We start from the raw sequence: 18,341 nt of genomic DNA, 5'->3' as shown, positions 1-18,341 counted from the left end.
TCTTTTCCACTTTATCACTGATTTATACATCAACTCTTTATTATAAATCTTCTGGCCCTGGTTTAAAGGCAAGAAATCATTTGTGGGGAGTTGAGGAGCACACAGGTAACAAAGCACAAATATTCTCAAGAGACTGGATTTCCTCCAGGTTCTGAACCTCAAATCAGGCTGTTACACAACACGTTAACATTTCTCGATGTATCCTGCTCAACACGTTACTCAGGACTCCAAGATTGGAGTCTACATGGAAGTCTTCCACAAGGGTAGAGCAAACAGTTACCATTCAGCAGGTTAACAATATAATAAATCAGTAAGAAACAAGAGAAGCTATTAAAAACTGTATTCCCCCCCCCCCAAATTACATTTTTTAGTGAAAAGATTGAACAACAAGCACTTCACTTTTCTCTTTGAAAAGACTCAACAGCTCAGAAATGCCATAGATACACACGGAGGATGCACGATAGCTTGACAAGGACAGGCCACCACAATCCACCCCATTCATTCCAGCCAGCAGCCAGAAACACGCAAATCCCCCCCCAATTAAACCCTGAAGGGCTGCCCCATTTGCACCAAAATTAAGATTAAAGTGCCTCTTAGGCAACAAGGTCAAGATTCAAAGATTCATTTGGGCTTGTTCTTGGTTTATTTTAATAAAGTAGCTTCTTATCCAGCCCCAACCAACAGGGGCAATGACACTTTGACATTGAACTTCACAAAGCTGCAAAAGAATGAAAAGGAACTTTTCCATAAATAGACGTACAGTTGTTCTCATTTCATATTTATTTGCTCAAGATAATCTCCCTCCTCACGCTCACAAGTCCATTCTTCCTTTTGCACACATTCCATGGTTTCTTTCAAGCTTTTCCCCCACTTTGAGACCGTAACAGCATCCTGTCGTCAGAACTTCTTGCCATGAAAAACCGTCATGTTGTCACAGCCAGATTCTGTAATCGTTACTCCAAATAATTAACAACCACATGAAAAGAGCCAAGAACAGGTAAATGAATGGAGTTCTGCTTTAATAGGCTTTGAAACATCTTAAAGTCAGTGCAACCACAGGAAAATCTAGAAGTATTGTAAAAATCACCTGCACACACTGGAGAAAATGAAGTGCTAGGTTTTAGGCAGCAGTGCTAGAAATTCTAGGCTTCTGATACTTTATGTGCAGATTCCTGAACAGTCAGTGCAATTCGGGAATTTCACGGCAGGTTTTTGAGTTTGTAAATGCATCTACTTGAAGGCCCTGGAACTACCAACAGAGTAAACCTGAATGTCACCTGTACGCTCACTATCTGACAGCTTAACGCAGTGCTGCTGCCTCTTGGGACCAGCGCCTAGAGAAATGGTATTAGCCTAGGATCCAGATAATTTCCAACTCACCAAGCGGTTTCAGGGAACCAAACTGCATACAATTTTTTCAAGTGACTAGGAACTTAGTTTATTAAAGACCAGTGAAACTCTGATTTAAATTAATGATCAATAATTTTCCCTTGTATGAGAGCTAGTCTTGTGCAGCAATTAAAGGGTTAAAGTGGAACTACAGTTATTTTAAACAAGTTCACATATTCTCTATACAAATTTGGCAAACTCATGTCACAGCCATAGATCTCATTCTTGCAATTCCTGCAAAATAACGACAGCTCCTCTGTCAGAAGCAAAGAGAGAAGCCACCTGAACGACCAGGTTGACCAGGAGTTCGTAGTACAGCCCACACAGAAGCACAGAACGGCTGGTGATCTCCGTGTTCCAGCTGAAACAGGTAGACTTACTGAACTAAATATGCATTCAACACAGGCTCCCAAAAGAGCTTGAGGCCACACAGCAGATGAGTATGGAAAAACTGATGGCATCAGAGACACTGCAGCCAAGAGGAAATTAAAAACGTGATTTCAAAGCCAATCAAAAACAAACAAACAAAACAACAAAAAAGCAAGCATGTATACGTGTATAGATGTAATAAATATTGCAAAGCACATTTGTTTTTTCCCCAAGTAAGGATAAAGTAATAACCAATGCACCAAAACATCAGCTTTCTGCAATGAAAGTGTCGATGTCAGCGAAACACCTGCAAGCCAACTGAAGAAAGCATTTGCATTGTCAACCAATCACACCTTGCTTCCAGTTCTACGCAGCCAAATCAAACCCTCTTCAAATTCACAAGTTTGACCTAAATAAGCACCACAACATGAAAAGCTTCTTTAGAAGTAGGATGTCAAGAGACTTACTTTAAAACATAAAATAAGAGAGAAAAGGTTTTCATTGGTCAAGTTTAAACAATTGTCTTCCTTTAGCCAATCAGTCTGTCCCTTTGAGCCAATCGAAAATACACCTTTAGGTTTGTCCTTAATTAACACAGCCCAGCTGAGTAGCAACAACTTATAGGAATAGATGGCTGTGAGATGCATTCTGAGGGTTGGGCAAAGGGAAACAGAATTATAAAGGAGAAGGACTACCACGGAAAAATTAGGGTGGGCAAAGGAACTTATTAATGCTCAGCCATCGTCCTCTATCTTCAGGAATCTCACTGTCCTCTCCAGTTCTGTGTTGTTCAGGTATCTTGTAGTTACTGTCTTCTGTCTTCTGTCTCTGATCTGGAAAATGCCATCACAACATCCTCAGCACCTGTAATAATGACAGCAAAATGTGTGCCACGATTAGAGAACCAGAAGGGTTGCAAAAGACTTCCAAGATCATCTGGTCCAGCCATCCCCTTACTACCAATGTTACCCACTAAACCAAATCAACAGGAAAGGAAAAAGGGCATAGAGAGAAGATAAATACATTCATTTCTTTTAAAACTCATAAGAATAAAAATTGTATTAATAGGCCAACTGAAAGGCTTTTACATTTTCTTCACCGAAAATCATTTAAACACCTTTTATGAACTAACAGATACTGCAAACATTCTATTCTGTAGTGGAAATTCAGCATCTTCTTCCCAACTGAAAGCTTCCATTTGCCCAGAGAACAGACACAGCTTTGCTAAGCACTGGTTTTATCCCTACACTAAAGAAATCTTTCCAGAAGAATTCAGACTTTCTTCATTCTTTTTTTTTTTTTTTTTTCCCCAATTGAGGCTATCAACTTTGTATAATTATCACCAAAACATGTCCCCTAAATACAGAAAAATGATGTTACCTTCCTATGAACCACCTCCAAGTCTTTAGAAACTTGGGTGGTCTTTTGAGCGAGCCTTAATAGTAGAAGGTCCTGAATGACTGGAGAATCATACCTGATAAAGGCTTGTAAAGAGCCTTCCATCCTAAGGTCTCATTCTTCAAAAAAAGATACCTTGAGATATTCAGGAAAAAAATCACCTCTCTGGACTTCCTAAATATAGAGCACAGCCTAACAGGCACTTCAAGAGAAATGTCTCCAGGACAATAGGGAAATAAAAATACATCATACAGCAGTGTCAAAGCAGTGATTTAAATCAATATCTCTAGTCTAGACACGAACTGGAAAACAACCCTGAAGGGCTGAATGCAGTATTTTAAATTTCTGGTAAAAATTTCATCCCTGAGAAAGTTAGATAAAAGTAAATGCTTGCTTTCATCTGTAGATCCTGTAACAGCATTTAACTGATTAGAAAAATATGATGAAACATCCAGTCACCATTTATATAATTTCTAAAAATTATTTACTCTGTTGAAATGATCTTAGACACTTCAGTGCAACAGATGACTGAAAATGACCATTTTGGCCTTCGTTAATTAATCTGGCCTGCTTGGGATAATTTTGCTTAATAAGGTTTTCTTCAAAGCCTCTATTAAAGGATTAGGCAACGAAGTACGGAATGCCAAAAGTAACACTGACTGCCTGTGCCATTCAGATAACCGATCAGCTTTACAGAAATCTTTTACTGAGGTTTGGAAAGTTCAGACTCAGCTTGGGTTGAGCATCAGCACGTAAAACTCTCCAAAGGCTTTCACTTGAGGCATATCAAGCAGCACATTTCAGTTTTGTGCCCCAAGGAACTTTGCCTATACACCTGCACACAAGGTAAAAGGCAGAGGACTGACTAACCAAAACTCCTCATCTGTTGTAATTGTATGAATGTCTGCCAAAATTTCAGTTATCTGATTTGCTCTTTAGTTGCAATACAGAAGGAAAAGTGACAAAAAAAAACACGGAGGAAGAGAAGGCTGTTAATTCCCCTTGTTAATGTCCTTAAAAACTAAATCAAGGCTTATGAAATGCAACTACATTTATTTTTATACACTTCACGATTTATTTGTTATATGTACTCACAGGAGGAAATACTAAAGACCAAGCAGTAATTTGTTTTTCTTACACAGGACCCACATTTTATAGAAGTACATCAAAACCTGCTCTGATGTTCCCTCTTGCCAACACTCAGAAGCCCTGCGGTCTTCTCCCTTTTCATCTCCTCCACAAACTGTTTTTTCCTTGATCAAAACATAAATGATATATAGTGCTGGAATCCAGCTCGGAATTAGCAACTTGCCATGTTGATTTTTTTTCTCCTTAAATGTGCATAAATATAACAACTACCAGCCTGTACAAAAAAGAGGGATTTCACTTGTAAGGAGCCTGCAAAAACAAATGTGTGCCAAAAAGAAGGGGGAGTAATAATAATTAGAAGCACTAGCAAAGCCAGTGCACATGAAGCACAACCTATGCTTCTGCATTTTGCACGAGTCCTCCTCCAGAGCTGAGGAGGCTTTGCAGCAGCTTTGCTGTGTGAGCCACGAGCAGCTGGAGCAGCCTGGCAACAGCGAAATCACAGCACACGTCACAGCACCGAGATGAGCGGGATTACTTAACAGATGTCGATTGTTTTTCCTGAGGTCTCCCCTCTCCACAGGCTGAATATGAAAAAAATACTTACAAGTAGTCTTGTAAGTTTTGTCTGGAAAAGGAAATTTCATTCTCTATTAATGGTGCGACCCCACAAGCCTGCTGGTTGGTGTCTGCCTGCCCCGAGCAATTCCAGCTTTCAGCACTGCTCCTGTGCAGCGGGCGAGCAGCAGTTTAAAGCACATGATGAGCAGAAATAGCCTTCTGCAAAGGACGCCAGGAATTCTGCCATTCATTTGGGCTTTCACAATCAAAACAGCTATCACTGACAAGGAAGGTCCCTCTCAGCTAGCTCCTGCTCTCCTTATCTAGGCCCACATGGCACAGCCTTGATACCAGTGTCACTGGTGGAAGGAACTGGTAACTTGCCTTTTGCATGGACTATGGATAGAAGAGAAGGGAACAGAAGAAACCCAGCTTGCCAATACAACCAGAAAACAGGAAAAAATATAATTATATTCTATTTGGAGGAAGAAAAACAAGAGTACAGTATATGGTGTAAAAGTATGGAAAAATGCTTGAACATCTACAATACTACTGCATTATTACTATGTGCATCCTAAATGATCAGTGGATGAAGAACGTCTGAAATTCCAGGTTTCAGTCTTTCATAGCCAAAGCTAGCAAGCAAGTAGAAACTTCAGTAACTCTTGTTTTGTCACCAATGTAATCATAACTATAGTTTTAAAGTTATCTGAATTTGTGAACAAAACGTCTAGTGTTTTTTTTTTTATTATTATTTTTTAAGTATATCATCATTAAAAAGCATGCTGCCTCTCTGATTTCTTCAGCACTTCATAACATATTATTTCCCATACAGCATTTTTAACTGAAGATAGACAATAAGTGCAAGAACCAAACTGGATAACAATTTGTTAAGGAAAGATCATGAACTGTATTTGAAAGGACAATCACTGGGCTGAAAGGAAGGTTACTAGTGCACTTCATCAATGATTGGTGTTTGTACCAAGTTTACTTGCTACTTTCATAAGTTATGCTGGAACACAAGAGCAGCCACATACTAATGAAATTTTCACAGCAGTTGAAAGTTAAAAAGTTCAGCCAAAACACCAGGGAGCAGCAAAACAAAATACAGGAATGAACAGGAGAGCAGCAAAGACCAGAAGCGACTAAAGGGGTTTTGCTATTAATTTCAGAAGGGAAGAAAAAGAAGATAAGTATTAAAAGTGATATATTCTTATGTCCCACGGTACAGTTTTAAACAAGATCAGTGAAGGATGGATTTTATACACAACTCTAGCAGTGTTACTTCCTGCTCCCTCCTCGGTTCCTTTTGCTATTTTAACGCAAGGCTAGCAATGTTTTCATTTGCAGGAATTACATGCAAGCTAGCATTTGAAAGAGCCTCAGGCAATTGCATTTAAGAAGGCAATTTGATCTATCAAATAAAAGATAATACCACCTTCAAGGTAGACAAGTAAGTGGGTGGGTAACCCCCAGGGCACAATACCCAACCAAATACCACTCATCTTGCAATAAAGACTCAACCCAATGCTGATTTCTTTTATTCCCACATTAAAGATCCAATTTTATACTTAAGGAGTTGATGCATTGCTACAAAGAGGTCAACATCCTTTCTCCAAATAATGGCAACCAAATGGAAAATTCTTGCAGGCTATCAAATCTGACACAAGCATGAATTCATGAGCACAGGAGCAACAAATTGACACCAAACCCAATGGTTTTCAGATGATGTCAATCCAGTCACTACCAACACATGTGCCACTGCCTTCTGGCTATTCCATCTCATGGCCTTACTTTATATTCACTAACAAAGGAGTTCATTATTCACCATTTCTCTTTTATCCAAGAGCACCATGGCTCTTGACAGATACAAAAAGCAATATTGTTTCACAGATCTGGGACCAGTTTGTTCAAGGGACTTGCAAAGAGGGAAGTTATCTCCATGTCCATAAGGTGAGTAGATAATTATAAAACACCACCACCACTCGAAGGGCAGTAAGTTCTGTGATTTGTAGTGGAGCACCAGGGATGTTGAAAGGGACAGAAAACGTCAATTTTCTAAGAACTCCAGGTTGGCGTTCTTTGTTGTGCCTCCCTTTTTGCAAAAATGAAGCAGGAAAGACACTAAACAGTCCGAACCAAATCACTGTTGACAAAACACCAAATTCAGATTTTTTTGGCATTAAAAAGGGGGTGGGGGATAAGAAGGGGAATGAGAGGGGATGTTTTTAGGGTTGGTTTCTGTACCATGCTTCAGGCCTCTGGATGAGCAGAGGAAGGTTCCCAATACAAGAACCATCACAAAAGCCTTACCATGTATCTGATGAAAACAGCCAATTAAACAAAAACAAAAATATACTTTCAGGTGAAGCGTGATATTGAGGGGGAAGCTCCCCAAAATAAATCCATACCTGGAGACCTGACAGGAGACAATAGAAAAATAATAGAAAGAGAGAAGAAATATTGTACTAGTAAAATGACGCCTCAGTTCCTTAAATTTATTTCTTAGAGTTTGGGGCTCAGTCTACCAATCTGGAATTTCAAGACTAGGTGTGATTGTACCTCAAAGCACTGTGTAATCTCTGGCAACTCACTTTATCCTCCCTATGACAAAATGTTGCCTCTAATACAGAAACTGATGTTCTAGCAGAGGAGTTTGTCCAGCATTTTTAGTTCCTCAAGGAGAAGGTGCTGTAAGATTGAGAAGCATCTATCTAGTGGTATTTCAATGACGTGGAAACAGAATGAAAAAAATTTCTGCTGAATAATAGTTTTCATCGGTCTGCAACTGAAAGGGATACCCTCGTGACTACTTTTAACTTCCCAGGGGCCGCTTACAGTAAATCATTATTTCTGAAGATACCTTGTAGCAAAAAAAAGAAAAAAAAATCCTTGGTGACATTTGTCTAGAAAAAGTTAATCCACATTTCTCAGCACAAAAGCAGGTTTTGTTCAAATCCAGTCCTGCAACCCAAGCTATCCAGAGCTAAATGAAACGCATCTAGCAAGTCTGCTCATTAAGCAATTGCACAGCCGCTTTTACTCCTGTGCAAACACAAACATTTCCAGAGAATGGAGCAGGGGTTTCTATGCAGTGAAAGGAAGGCAGGGATTAAAGTACTAATGAATAAGGCTTCTGCAGCAGTCTCACTTGGCTCTCATAACGGATGTTTTCTTTCTAATCAAGTAAAAAATTGAAAAAGCAGAGCACAGGTTATAAAGTTAAGCTGCACGTTGCCAGAAGTCTGCAATTAAGACAATAGGACTGTGAACCGTGTTTACTTTCAGCACATCCTCCACTGAGCTTTGCACTTCCAGTAATTAATTTATAGAACAATGAGGAAGGTACACGTACACCTGACCTAACACATTCTATACATACAACATCTCCCTCCACAAGCTTCCCTTTTCTGGACATGCTTTTCTACACTGAAATAGAGACTTGCATATACCCAACAAAATGTTTTCCATCTACCTACAGAGGCAAAGCATTGATTGCCACAAACTTTCAGACATGAAAATCCTTCTTCCACTTCTTTCACCTTATACTTTCACACCTTTATCTTTCCTGAAAGTTGACAATATTTAACTCGTACCTAATGCTTTCCACAGCAAGTACTCACCTACAGGGACATCAAGCCAGTAGGGTACAAGCTGGGTTCAAAATACACTGCCTTAACCCAGAGCAAGATGTTACCTGTAACTGCTCTTTCCTAGTGTCTCAGGAATGATGAATAGATACATAGAACTGTCTTGTTTGTAGCCACCTGCAAAATTAATAAACCTGAAAAGCTTTTGGAGATCAAAAGGTTAAACCTGTTGTGAGGGTTGAAAGGATGCCAAATTGAAAACAAGAAATCTTTACTTTCCTCAAGATCTTTACATGCACACGTCTTCAATCACCTTCCAGCAACTATCTTCTAAACATCAACTCTTCTTTGAAATTTCCGGCCTTAATATCCTAGTTTGGCATTCTAAAAATACAACATGCACTGCTGAGAGGAGAAAGGCATTGAGACAAGCATGGTGTTTAAAAGAGAAAAAACAACCCTACACTGAGAAGAGCTCTGATATCTCTGTTTCTCCACCACTATTTGATGCTTCATGGCTGCAGTCTGCCTCTTAGCTCCACAAGCAGCCTAGATTTGTTTTCAATACCCTACCATCCAGAGAATGCGTCTCACCGAGCTGAGGCGTGCGTTTGCATCTTGGCTTTGCCCTCCCCAAGGGACCAGCTTTTTCTTCAAGAACCAGCATGACACTCCTGTTGCTATAGGAACAACAGAGCTGTAATCACCAAGGTCTTGGTATAATTCACATATCATGCTTACTAGCTGCATAGCTTCCATTTTCAGATACACCACAGAGCAGGGACTTAAGGCAGCCAAGTGCTAGCCTAGCATTTAGAAATTTAAGTAACTGGGAAGCAGGAAATATGGTGGTGTGTTTTTTTTTTTTTTAGGTGATGCTTCTGTGCATATAACTTCCTGAGGGGCGTTTTGCTTGTGTTAAAAATATTTAAGAAAGCCTCAATTTCATCACTTCAAGTTCAAGAAACCTAATGAGTCTGAGCTGCGTTAGCTCTTGCTGCAATGCAGGGAAGAGCACTAATATGCAATATCTCAAAACAGCTCATGATCACATCCCTCTTTTAGAACAGACACTATTTGAAGAGGGATCGTTTTGGGTTCCTCAGTTATTCTTGGGGCTATGAAAAAAAACAAACAACAAACAAACACAGATGTCAGCTAAAAAATGCTCCTTAGGAAAAATGGCATTTATTTTGCACTTTCATATAGGTATTAATAAGGTTGCAGCAATGATCTGAAGATAAGATGTTTATAAAATAACATTAATAACATGGTACAAAGGTTTAGGCTCTTAATTAATACTAAACTTAAGCACTGAATACTTCAGTCTAGTTTTTTAAACTTTTGTTTAGACCTTCCTGAGTTAGTGAGATCTCATCCCCTTTGCTAGCAGTGTACTTTTTAATGGGTAATCAAGTATTTCATTTATCAGATAAGCCTCATAATTGCTATGGATGCAACATGGCCAGATCCCTTAAAGAAGAGAATGGGTGAGCAGGCCAAGTATTAATAAAACCAGCCAAAATATTAAGCTATGAACTGACTCCAGACATCTAAATTGTCCAAACATTCCTTGTTCTTGGTGAACTTAGTCCAGATTAAGGAAAGAGCAACTCGAGAGAGGCATATCAAAGGCAACACACCAAAAGGCCAAGCACTTCCTAAGATTCTGGAATACCCTAAAAAGAAAGGGCAAATAGAGTTGGAATAAAAAGACAATTACGTTAAGACAGGAATACATGTTCTGGGTATTCAAGACGCCTCCACAGATCTGTTGCTCTAATACAAGCTGTGCCTCTGAAAGTGAGGGATATAGAAGACACACTGGATAGAACCTATTTCAATTTGATATCTGCTGGAACACGGTAGAGAGCCCTGGACATACGTTATTATTATCTGATTTACACAAATCCATTCAGTACTGCAGTCAGACCAACTCTGAGCTCCCTGTCAGGAAATCAAGGTTGAATGCAGCAGGACACAATGTAGGTGCTTCAAGAGTGAAGTCGTTCCAGATGTATATTTCAAATATAAACAGAGATCTGCAAATAATCCTAAAACAATGATTTTCTATGTCTGAACTGACAAACTTCTTAAAGCAAAATGGGGAACAAAAAGCTAAGAATTTAATTTCCCCTCTTCCTAGAAAACTAAACACCAACTGAAGGGGAGTCAGACTTCAAGCTTGCTTTAAAAATAAAGCATTCTAAGGTGCTTTTTGATGAAAGAGACTAAATTATACTGCTGAATCCTAATAAGGTAAGCATAGTACCATGGAGGTACTTTAAATGTCAGTGTTATTATTATCAAAAAGTGGCTAAATGAAGGTTTATAGCACAATTACTTGAATTCAGCAGGGACAAGCGTAAACTTCTTTCCTCAGTGCGCTGTCACATATCTGCAAATATATATTGGACACACATGTTGCAGAGTGACTCCCTGTGGTCAGACAAATAGACTCAACTAAGGAGTTGACAGCTCTTTATCAAAAAAACTTAGTAGGGAGCACCAGACAATGACAAGGCTCAGCAGTCCTACCTCAGGTAATTACTGTGAGACAACCTGCCAGCTGTCCTAGGACACTATTTCATGGAGGCACAACAAGGAAAAAGCATAAAAATGGTAATGGGGATTGTAATGTACTTATGAAAACCTAAATCATCACCTATACTCTTCTTAACAACATCAAAAACATTCCTGCAATTGTGGGGCCAGACTACAGCATATATAAGTGATTCACAAAAAATTGCAGGTCTCTATCTAAGCTTTTAGAATGCCACAAACATCATTCCCTTTTGGGGAAAGAAACGAGGGTATGAAATCAGCTTTCTGCCTTGTGCATGCCCGCTAGAGAAAAATGGTTCTGAAGTCTAGGACAAATTAGGCCGAGAGCAATTTGTCCTTTTATTGGAAAAAAAAAAAGGTCTGTGAAATCTGCTAGCCTACCAAGTCCTTAAAACTAACTCCTTAAATAACACCTCTTATTTGTTGTGTAAGGCAAACTGCATAAAGACTAAAAAAATCCTCTGGAGGAGACTCAATGAGAACATTAAAAAAGCAGGGAAGAAAATTCCTTTAAGGAATCTTGAAGGACACAAAACATTTAAGTTCCTCAAGCATGTGGACTTGGGACAGGGTTTTTCAGTGCAAGATAATGCCATCTAGTGGAGATGGAATCTCCCTTAAGATGGCAAGTCGGACACCCGTGGCATTTTTATCCTCTGGTTTTGGTACTTTAATGATCAACCCTTCATGCTTCACCAACACTAGAAGACAGCAAAACGTACTGACAGCTGGTAATGGTCGCTGCTGGGTTTCTTTATTAAGAAATGACACATAACATTTTTTAATAAAGTAAAATCAGAGAAGAAAAAGAGCAAAGAGCAACATTATCATAACTGACTATTACAAATCTGCAGAGGTTTTCCGAGGATCAAAGTCCAGAGCAGCAAATTACAGTTGCTCATGCCTTTACAGCATACTGCAGAGAAAATGGTATTTGGCTGTTTCCTCATTTCAATTTGTTCTTCATGCTACACTCTTGTTAATTTGGAGAGACAGCATATCTGAATATGAAAAGGACCAACATCTTTTCCCACTTTTCTAAATAGTTAAGTATTATCTTTCTTTGTTCTATTTTCTTCTACCAAAAAAAAAAATCTTAACGGTCAGGACAACAGCTTCACTATAATTTAGGAGAATTGAAGGTGGATCATAGGGTCAAATCACATAGGAAGGACAGCAGCGTCTCAGATCACATCAAAGTGAGCAACTGCAGGGAGGACTTCACAGCAACTGCAGGGAGGACTTCACTTCCCTATGGAAAAAGTCTAAAGAATCTTCAAGGACTTAAAGAAAATGCTGACAGGGAAATCATTTAGCATCTGTTCAACTATGGAACAAAGATAACTTTTTGAACAATGTATAAAGCTCTCAAATTTCCTGCGTTGCATCATTAGGGAGTCTAGAAGCAGAATAAATAACTGTTGGTCTCTCTTTTGACTATATTTAAATTTTAAGTCAAATTTTTTTTCAGCTGCAAGTTTCTGACCCTTATCTGGAAGAGCACCCTTTGGGGGTTCTTACTTTTCATATCACCTTGACAAATTGAAAGCAATCAGAAACAGTATTTTGAGCTTTCTCTATAACACTAGGGCAGGAATTTTTAAGCACTCTGACATTATTAGAATTAAATTTCCAAAGCCCTATGTAAAGTAAGAAAATAATTTGTTAATTTTACAAATGATAAAAGCAGACAGCTAAGACAGGAAAGTTAGATTAAGCTGTATTGGAGCACAGCTGTACAATGTATCAGTGTCCCTTGGCTGGACTTCTGCTTTTATTACCACTTCTTTGCCAAAGTTCAGACAATTCAGCATACACTTTTATTATGAGAAATGTAACTATTTTAGGGATAAAGCTGACAAATGCCAACTGCTTAAGACAACGTGATAGTAACTGTCTGGTAACTAAGGCAGTCATTCTTAACTGAATAAATCGTCTTCATTTTTTTTGAGGAGAAACTGGCAAATTTTCACTTTAGACTGGCAGAAAGTTTAAAAATTCTGAGCCAAAATACACAGGTGTATCTATCTCCATCAGTCCCCCAGCTATGTGAGGAATGAACACACAGGCTTAAAACTGAAGAGCAAGTCTGTGCAGGTTGTGTTTCTAATGGTTTTCTAAATGTCTCAGATCTATATTAAATTTCTGTTCAACTCGGTTCTTTCTGGCATAAGAAACTAGCAATTTTCCTTCAAAACCAAATCCCACATTATGAATGTGGTCTGGCAGGAAGCCTATGAAGGGGAAAATATTCAGAAATAAACATTCAGGTTCAGAACATATTTGTAGCTTCAGAATACCACCACACAATGGTTTTCCAAGACTTCTGTAAAGAATTCACAAAAATACCACCTACTTCATCCCATCAATGGGAACCTAAAGGAATCAAATTAAAATAATACAGTATGGCAATAAATTAAAACAATGTACTAAATAATTCAGCATTTACCAGAACAAGTATGGAAGTTTTACTGTGACAGTTACCTCTGGCTGTACTTTATCTCAAAGGTACTGTATTATTTTAGTATGAACTAGATTTTTTTTTTTTTTTTTTTACTGTCAGAGTTTATGTGCCACATACATTAAGCAGACTACTTGATTTTGAAGTTATTTCATACCCACCACCCTTGTTCGGGAATTGTGTTGTGCAAATTAAAGAAATGCTATGGGAAACAAATTCCTCTTGTTGCTAAACTCTCTCTGAAACTGGGCCATTTCAGCACAGTAAGAATAAATACAAAAATTCAGATGAAAGTTGACTTAGGCAGAGGACTCATACCGAATATTATAAAACGCTCAGAACCAGAGGGGCCTAGGCATGCCTGAGTTTAACTTCACCTATAGCAAAAAAATCAATGAGGTTAGAATTCATTTATATTTATCAAATATATTGGGAAATGATGTACATTAATTCATTTCACAAGATTTTGGCCAAAAATGTTTTGAGCTATCATGGAGAATAATGCCCTTCATCCTAAGCAATCTTAGGTATATCCAAGACTTAGTTTGTCTGACAAAATAAAACCACCTGTTAAGAAAAATAGGAACCTGAATTAGTATTTTCGGATACTGTTTCTCACTAATTAAACAACAGGCAAACAAATCTGGTACTCACCCTGATCAATTGAGTGTTGAGGAAGCTGGCTAAGTTGGCTATTCACTACACCTGCATATGTGCGCAAGAACTCCTCTTCACTAGCAGTCAGCTGGAAATGTACAAAGAGTCAGTCAGCAAAACTAAAATGAAGAAACACTGAAGATATCATCTCTGACTCCCCAGTAACAAATGTCACAGTTGCCTCTATTCTACTCTTCAACTGTTTGAGCTGTTATTTGTACAAATTTTAATGCCAGCAAGCAATAACAGCAGCAATCTGGTACATGCATTCATGGAGAGATTCAAAGCCACTTTAAAACAGATGCCCTATTCTCCTGGTTTCACAATAATGAAAAACTTTGGCTTATATAGAGTAATAATCAGGTGTTCGGATGCAGTTTCGGGCACCACAAGCCTCATAACTTTTTTTGTAACAAATCAATTGTATTTAATCACAGGTGATGGTTAAATCAATGATGGCTAAAACAATTCAGCAGTAAAACCCAACCATCGCCTGCCCATCTCAGTCAGCACAATCCCAGTTACTAAGACATTATATTCGGAAAGCTACAAAACATGGGCTGTAACAGTTTGTGACATCTTACATTTGATCCCATCTTCCTCAGCATGAGCAGGACTCTCACTTTCTGCTGAATGTACATCTCCTCCGGACTCTTTCCGGGGACGCCCTCACGGTTCATTCCCCTCCTGCCAGCTCCTGGATTTCCTGAAGGCATAATAAGATCAGAAAAAGACAGACCAAAACAGGTAATGGGGTATAATAGAAACAATAACAAAGTTTAATTCCTAAACCATCTACTTTTCACCGGCAGGCAGAATACTAAGTAGCCTGAAATAGTGAGGAATCACACGCTTTAACAGAAAAGCCCTTAAAAATCTGAATAGCTAAACTGGGCCTCACTCAACCCAAAGATTCAAAGAGTCTGATATTAAAATCACTACTGCCTCATTATCTGTTGTTACATTACTGCATGAGTAGAAAATGAGAAACCTAACAACTGGATGAAAGAAGTACCCTGACAGAAAAGCCTGTGTTTTTGTTTTATTGCCCTGTAAATAACCACAGCTAACATGAAAACAGGATGCAGAATGTACAGCCATCAAGCTTACACTGGAGAAAAAAAAAAAAAAAAGCTGAATGAAATCTTAAGTCTTTCTCTTTTATAATAAAAAAGCCACTTCACGTTTTGTAAAAGTTTTTAAAAATTTATATAATGGTTTTGAAGAGAAAGAAGAGTTAAGAGGAACAGGGAAAGAATACAGCTTAGCATGCTTTCTCACATTGCTTAAGTTTTGCTTTTCTGTTTTAATTAAGAATAGTAACATCAGAGAATAAACAGACAATGCCAAGTAAATTCTAGATGGTATAACATCATCGTAATTTATTGCCTGAGTATCCAATAATTCTTCAAAGTCCACGATACCTTCAGCTGCTATTAATATATTCCAAGATGAATTTTAAGTCAGCAATAGTAAAAGCCTGAACTGCAAAATTTAGGAAATAATAATGCTTCAAATAATACATCGATACAGCAGCATAATAAACTAAATAAACCTGTTACAAGTACTGTATGTTGGAGAACATAACCCCTGCTCTGGAATGCCTGGATGGAAGTTTAAAGCAGCTCCTCTTCCACAACGCACAGCTCAGAGAATTGGCTCCAGAACCGTCCTCCAATCGGTTTTCATTCACACAAGGGGGTCTGGTCCTATATAAAGCTATAAATCTGATTTTTTGAATCTTAGTAATGAAGGGAATGCATGAGACCTGAGGTATGCTTAGCGAGGACTGTACCACAGCAGGTTCAAACACCACTGCTTTACACGTAATGTTCTCCTGTGGTCATTACCAACTCTCCCCCCACTTTATCATTATTATTTTTAAGGGAAAGTAATCTGGGTGTGGAAATAGTTTAAAATTACACACGGGCCCTCCTGAATGAGTCAGAAATAATGCAAACTTAAGTAGCAGCTGCAGGGATAGGCTTTGCCACCCACATTACTTAGCATGAAGACAGCAGAGTGGAGAAAGCTCTATCACCAGTCCTGTCTGAAGCATTTCCCACTGGGAAGATTTGCATTATACCCATTTGGTAGAGATGGTTGGGCTCAAAAACTTGCAGCCTGTAAATGTGCAAGGTAATGATGATTTTATTTTTTACTATAATCAGCAAATTGCTTTCTGAAGGGGGAATAAAATGATCTCATAATTTTGTACATCAACTCTGAGGTAAGCAGATTGGATTAGGTTCCTAGGAGTGCAATTTGTGAGTGGTAACAAGTGATGTCAACAGTAAGCTAATGAACAAAGTAAGACAGTGAGCAAGAGATGTTAAGTTATATCTATCCTGAGACAGATGAAACTATAACCATTAAATCAAGATACCAAACAAGATTGAAAGGCTGAAAACGTGTGACTGGTTCTTCATGTTGAACTGATACATACTACTATTTTATTTCTTTAATACTGTTACTTGAAGCAGGAAGGTGCTGTATTAGTAGCCAAAGAACTCAGTCTAGAGGAGAACAACGTAACAGGACTGTCCTGTATACATTTTTGCCTCATTTCTTCATCTGCATAGTCCCCTCTCTAATATACAGGATGTTTATACCATGAAGTCCAACTTACTTTTATCCCTACTCTACAGACAGATAGCTCTCTTTATGCCCTCATCACTGTCCCCTGCTCCCTCCCAAAAAAAGGCATTGAATTCTTCCTCATTTTTTACTTACTGTCAATAGGGAAACTCTATTCAAGTAATGTGTGTCTTACAGTACTGTTTTGTTCTGCTAGCTTACGCCAATATATGCTGTTCCAGCATTTCCAAATTGCACCAATCTATCACTCTACAAAACACTCGGAGCAGCAAGGTTTAATAATATCATAGCTAATGGGCCTATCTGATGGGACAATTCAATCTGTTAGAATGTATTTAGTCCTGCAGCAGTAGAAAAAAATAATTTGAATTTCTATGTTAGAAAATGATAAAGAAAAACATACAATATTCTTGGCAGTAATCACAATATTTTGTCATATCCATGTTTGGAAACGCATGGATATCTTGACTGGTCTGACTTACAGAATCAAATGCCACAAATAAGGAGGTAATTAAAAAAAATAATCTAAGAGTTTATCATATTTGTATTTTTTCCTCAATTCTTTTATTTGGTTCTTCATATAAATATACTCTATAATGATACCTGACATAACTCCTCACTGTTTCAGCTTTCATAGCAGCTTGCTCAGACAAATGGGCACACCTCTCCTTCCAAACCGATGCAACAGTTCTGTTATAAAATGCAATCAGTGAAGTCTGGGAACAAAGACTGATAGGGCAACGAGTGGAGCAGCCAGATACAGTAAACAAGTGCTTCGAAGTAGTTTAAAAGTGCATGAATTTATACTTCTAAAGAAACTGGATGAAAAATCATGTTTACAGAAAGAGAACAGCTCGATAACACTGTATAGGAGATCTTTTCACAGTCTCAACCCCTCCATCAGCATGTTGTGTATTACATTGAAAAAAAAAAAAAAGCTCTTTCTGAAGCTGAAGTGTTTTGTTTTTTCCAGGAAAAAAAAAAAATCAAGACACCTGAAACATGGTGACACACCTGTGGTTTAAGAATGGAAGTTATATGGAATATCAACCAATAGATGGCACTATCCACAAACTCCAAGAAAATGCCGCTGCTGCTTCCATGCCAGCTGGGGAGATCTGCACATTTCATCATCCCATTCATTACACATCAGATGATTTGAGAGACTGACAGTCAATAGATATAGTTATTCATTGTCTTCCAGTATAATAGTCTTCCAGTCACTTATTAACTTATCAAACTCTTAAAAAGGGATAATGAAATATTCCTATTTAAACCTGGTCCTTCTGAAGCAAGCTTCAACCAAGATGGATTCATCATGAAGCTACCTATTGAACAGGAAGGATTAAAGAATACTAAAACCTACCCCCTTTGGTGAATACTTCACATTGGTAGTAGCAACATGGGGTGAAAATACACAGCATGAATCAAAAGCTACAAAAATATATGTATAAAGAGGCTAAATTAAGACTACAGCACAACAGTGCTTTCCTCTTCATACACCACATAATTATTTTGGGTGAATTTCAGCTACCACAGCTTTTCCTACTTGACATTCAAGTAGAAACAAAAGTCTTAAGTCAATATTGAGACTGAAAACTTTAAACCTATCTCTGTCCCTGCTACATAAAGCTTTTATGAAGAATCATAGAAGAATCATATCC

General features: G+C 38.2%; 1 protein-coding gene across 1 annotated transcript in view; it reads right to left on the bottom strand.

The window, feature by feature from the left end:
* Nucleotides 1–624: 624 nt before the first annotated feature.
* CTNNBIP1 (catenin beta interacting protein 1) overlaps nucleotides 625–18,341 on the bottom strand; it is a 34,264-nt gene continuing 16,547 nt past the window's right edge. Inside the window, exons 3-5 of the mRNA XM_032201542.1 lie at nucleotides 14,664–14,785; nucleotides 14,077–14,167; nucleotides 625–2,622 (exon numbers count right to left, since the gene is read on the bottom strand). Coding sequence (XP_032057433.1) covers nucleotides 2,564–2,622; nucleotides 14,077–14,167; nucleotides 14,664–14,759 — 246 coding nt within the window. The 5' untranslated portion in view covers nucleotides 14,760–14,785 and the 3' untranslated portion in view covers nucleotides 625–2,563. The remainder of the gene's footprint in view (nucleotides 2,623–14,076; nucleotides 14,168–14,663; nucleotides 14,786–18,341) is intronic.

This window comes from Aythya fuligula, chromosome 21, assembly GCF_009819795.1.
Source record: "Aythya fuligula isolate bAytFul2 chromosome 21, bAytFul2.pri, whole genome shotgun sequence".
NCBI lineage: Eukaryota > Metazoa > Chordata > Aves > Anseriformes > Anatidae > Aythya > Aythya fuligula.
Note: the sequence above shows the minus strand (reverse complement) of the source record. Positions and strands in the feature narration are given on the sequence as shown.